This window comes from Nansenia antarctica (genome assembly GCF_963989245.1).
Source record: "Nansenia antarctica genome assembly, chromosome: 8".
Lineage (NCBI taxonomy): Eukaryota > Metazoa > Chordata > Actinopteri > Argentiniformes > Microstomatidae > Nansenia > Nansenia antarctica.
In genome coordinates, this window is record NC_137678.1 from 38,386,873 (window position 1) to 38,391,872 (window position 5,000).

Below are 5,000 nucleotides of genomic sequence, written 5' to 3' on the forward strand. Positions count from 1 at the left end.
AATCGCTCGAAACGAAGTCATAGTTAGCCCTCGAAATGAAGCCATGGCTCGATGAAATATGAATTGGGACAGCCCTCCCCCTAAACGTGAACGCGCAAATCGAGCCATAGGGGTGAAAACGAAGGGCTAGGGGTGAATTGGGACAGAGCCATACAGTCCCCGTCTCTCTCCATACACACACACACACACACACACACACGCACGCACACACTGAGTCCAGATTAAGAAACGCACTGCCAGCCAGCCACCCAGTCAGCCAACCCACCCCCGTGGCCTCTCCTCCTCCTCCTCCTCCTCCACTCTCTACTCCAGGCCTATTTTCCGGTTATGACTTGTATACAAGAGTCCATTCCTCTGTCATCATTACAAATCTGATCTGATAATCTGGCCTGAGATGGCATTAGTGCGAGGATTAGTCCAGATAAAGAACCATCAGCTAGGACTAGGTCTTTGTTAGCGCTAACACCGCGATAGAGAGCCCGATAACAGGACCCACCGCCTCTTTCTCTCTCTCTCTCTCTCTCTCTCTCTCTCTCTCTCTCTCTCTCTCTCTCTCTCTCTCTCTCTCTCTCTCATTCTCTCTCTTACAGCAGATGCCTCTGACGCTCGCAGCCACTAAGCTGTGGAAATAATACAAATAATAGCGATGAAAAGAAGCTGGGAATCATCTTTGATATGCAGCCGGGCAGATGTTCCGGCTGGGGGAAATTAGCAGGCCTTTGGGTTTAATAGGAGTAATCTGGTGGGATGCTGTGCTTTTCTCTTCAAAGAATTCTGTGAGCTTTCAGGGGGGGGGGGGGAAGAGAGAGAGGGTGTGTGTGTGTGTGTGTGTGTGTGTGTGTGTTTGTACACTAAAACAATCTATAAAACACATTAGAGTCGGTTGTTCTGGTAATTTAAAATGTTGATTGAGGAACTCTTGAAGGATGTGGCTGTTACTTATTGCTATAACATACCATGTTGTGGTTTTATATGAAGTATTGATTTCTGTATTTTGATTGTATTTTTATGTCATTTTGAAATAGTATTTATATTGTGGACAGTGTGCACCTGCAAAAGATGCATTGGTCTCGGTGTGTCACCCCTGTATAAATAAAATAGGTTAAATACAATTAAGTAAAGTTGTGTGTGTATGTGTGTACACATTTATTTATGTAAAAAAAAAAACTCTCTGGATTCAGGATATATTCAGGAGGTTTTAAATGAATCAAAATTTGGAGATTTGAGGGACAGGGCTTTGGGAGTGTTGTTGTTTAATTGTGTTTACAGTTTGAACATGTGTCTGAGCTGCGGGCTGGGACTGACATTCACTGCTGTAAATAACAGTCAGGCTCCGAGTGGCCCTCGCTCTCCTGATGACAGTACTGTCTGGGTCCTCTGACAGGGCCACAGAGCGTCCGCTGCTCTGCGTGTGTGCGTGTGTGTGTGTGTGTGTGTGTGTGTGTGTGTGCGCGTGCGTGTGGCCCATCTCTCACAGCGATGGCTAAGAGAGAGCAGTCAGAGGCAGGCCTGACTCGCGGCAAAGACTGAGTCACACACAGCTTGACAGTCAAGTGGTCAGTGTGTGTGTGTGTGTGTGTGTGTGTGTGTGTGAGTGTGTGTGCGCGTATGTGTGTGTGTGTGTGTGTGTGTGTGTGTGTGTGTGTGTGTGTGTGTGTGTGTGTGTGTGTGTGTGTGTGTGTGGACACATTTTCCCTCTGGTCCAGTGTATGGTAATGCATTTACCTCACGGTTCAGGAGAATGTTTATTCTGGATGGACTCCCCCTGTGTGCCTCTCAGGAAGCCTCCCTTCCTCCACAGAGCTCAAAAAGAGCTGTAGCAAACAAACAGAGAGCCAGATACCAGTCTGAACACTAGTCTTGTCCTTTCAATTCCATTGTATTCTAGTCTAATCTAGTCTGGAAGTCTAGTTCATCTTGTTTCAGCCTATTTCAGCCTCTCAGTCTAGTCGACTATTTGAAACACAGAATCTCCACAAATACTCTACACCGTAACATCATTAAATGCAACATTATTCACAAAGCACATTTCAAACACGAACGCGACCACAATGCAAAATTGAATAAAAAAAACTAAAACGACGTGCTGTGTCTTCCCCTGGCAGACCTGCTGTCGTCCCTGTCCACGGGCGGGTACCTGAACGACCACGAGGCGGTGACCAAGGCCTTCGCCGAGGCCCGGCAGATGAAGGAGCAGCTGAAGAGAGAGCAGCAGGTCCTGGACGCCAAGGTGGCCGCCGTCAACAACCTCAGCCTCAACAACGGACGCTCCGAGAAGGTAGGAACCGACTTTAAGCATGACACATCTTGTTTTTTACAAGATGTGATTTAAAATGATGTTGAATAAATAGATTTAATGGAGTACAAAAAATAGTATAGTATCTACCACCGTGATATGAATTGTTTGATTTCAAAATAAGAACAAATGCTTGATTGTCCAAACTTACACAGAGCACTGTATCATATAGTATTATCATAATACATAACATCATATATAATTTGATGTCATGAAAAATCCCATAATATCATAAACAAACATTACATCGTATTATGTTACGTCAATGTGATAGAAATCAATGCAGTTCCATAAGCAGTGTGCAATGTAATACGGTAAGTACAGTACAATATGTAATCTAAATAAGACTAAAGATCTTACCTTCTCATAGGTAATGAATGTGTCTGTGAGACGCTCTGGGGGCAGGGTGGGGCAGTGGTGTGGGTTTGTACTGAGGCGTGCTGGGGGCAGGGTGGCGGGGTGGACTGGGGATGGGGGTGGGCTGAGGGGAGGCTGGGGGCGGGAATGGTGGTGAGCAGAGAGGCCGCTAGCGAAGCGTCGCGGAGATGCTAATGTGAAGTGATGGCGCCTGCTCATCGGCAGCGTGGCTAAATTGTGGTTGTTTGTTAAACACACTGGGAGTCAGCTGGTGCACACACACACACACACACACACACATACACACACTCACACACACATACACACGCACACACTGACACACATACACACACGCACATACAGACACAGCTCTCTCTTTCTCTCCCTCTCTCTCTTCCCTCCTGATGTTTCTCTGAGTGCTCTCCCACTCAAACACACACTGTTTTCCCACCTCATTGCCTTGCTAACACTGATATCATTTAACATCAGTTAAGAGCGCCTTCAAAGACAGACAAACATACAAGCAGACAGTGAAACAGAGAGACAGAAATACAGACAGGCAGACAGCCATGGAGGCAGACAGACAGACAGACAAGCTGAGCTGCTGTAAACGCCTCACTTTCCCTTCAGGGATCAATAAAGTATCTATCTATCTATCTGTCTGTCAGTCCTCCGTCCGTCCGTCCGTCCATCTATCTATCTATCTATCTATCTATCTATCTATCTATCTATCTATCTATCCATCCATCCATCCATCCATCTATCTATCTGTCTGTCAGTCCTCCGTCCATCCGTCCGTCCGTCCATCTATATATCTATCCATCTATCTATCGATCTATATCAGCTGTTCTCCACCACATTACGAGAGAGCGACATAGCTGCCTGCACATTCTAACTCACGAACACCACTGTATTAGCACATGATTCCTGGATGTGCATTATTACATATAGGATCATAAACATAGTTTAGATTTAGATTTTAGAGTGTTTGAAGTCCCTTAATGTATTATAAGTTGTATAAGTTGTAAAAGTCGACGTTTGCCATGATTTTTCAGGCTTTTCGGTTTTCAAAATGTATACTTTATATGATAAAACCCTATTCTTACAGTAGCACAGAGTGTGTGACGTTCTCTCACTCAATGCTGGAAAAGTTTAGTATTCTGGCACCGTCACATAGTCAACGAAAGCCTCCGCAAGTGAGTCGAGTCACTGCTCTGTTGTCAGGTGTTGAATTCACTTTTGCGCCGTTCCCTGGCAGCCGACAATACAATACCCAACTGTTTTACTGAAATATGAATAATGAATGGGCGCTGGATTTCAGAGTTGTTTTTCTTATCTGAACAAAATCACACAACTTTACTAAGCTGCTGCCCATCTCCTTGACTGTCTGTGTGACAAGAAACCACATCATCTCACCCGGAGAACAGCCATGTGCTCCTGATGACTGGTTAAAACAATGAACATTCTCATTCAGACCAGACCCGAGTGGTATCTATCTCTGTCTTTCTCTGTCTCTCTCTTTCTCTTTCTCTGTCTCTCTCTTTCTCTGTCTCTCTCTGTCTCTGTCTCTGTGTCTGTCTCTCTGTCTCTCTGTGTCTCTGTCTCTGTCTCTGTCTCTGTCTCTGTCTCTGTCTGTCTCTGTCTCTGTCTCTGTCTCTGTCTTTGTCTCTGTCTCTATGTGTGTCTCTGTCTCTGTCTCTCTCTTTCTCTGTCTCTCTCTTTCTCTTTCTCTGTCTCTGTCTCTGTCTCTCTCTCTCTCTCTTTCTCTCATGCTGTCACTGTCTGTCTGTCTGTCTGTCTCTCTCTCTCTCTCTCTCTCTCTCTCTCTCTCTCTGTCTCTCTTTCATGCTGTCTTAGTCTGTCTGTCTGTCTGTCTGTCTGTCTGTTTGTCTCTATACTTCTCTGTGTCTCTCTCCACAGCGGCCAAACCGTGTCCTCCATTCTCTATGTGAGAGCCTTTATGCCAACTGCTGCCCATTCTCTTGCAGAAGCCTATTATGATTAAATGCCGTATAGCTGAAATATGGGTGGACATGATTCACACCGTCACTATGAGCGGAAAGTGTGATACAATACAGTAAATACATTTATTTTACAAAAGCCACAGGCAGTTGCTTGGTATTTACCAGTGTTTCCATCTCTATGGAAGGCTGGATGGTTTAAGGTAATGCCATCGGAATGAACTCTTAATGGGAGTGTGACATTATGCTATTTATTACATATGTTATAATAATAATGATAATAATAATAATAATAATAATAATAACTTGTATTTGTATAGCACTTTTCCTGCAAATGTTGTTATTGTTGTTATGACACGCACACACTTGCAGAACTGCTCCCTGAA

At 44.6% G+C, this 5,000-nt stretch overlaps 1 protein-coding gene across 1 annotated transcript in view; it reads left to right on the top strand.

The window, feature by feature from the left end:
- sox5 (SRY-box transcription factor 5) overlaps positions 1-5,000 on the top strand; it is an 88,803-nt gene that overhangs the window by 75,059 nt on the left and 8,744 nt on the right. The window contains exon 9 of the mRNA XM_080538324.1: positions 2,106-2,278. Within this exon, the coding sequence (XP_080394450.1) occupies positions 2,106-2,278 (173 nt within the window). The remainder of the gene's footprint in view (positions 1-2,105; positions 2,279-5,000) is intronic.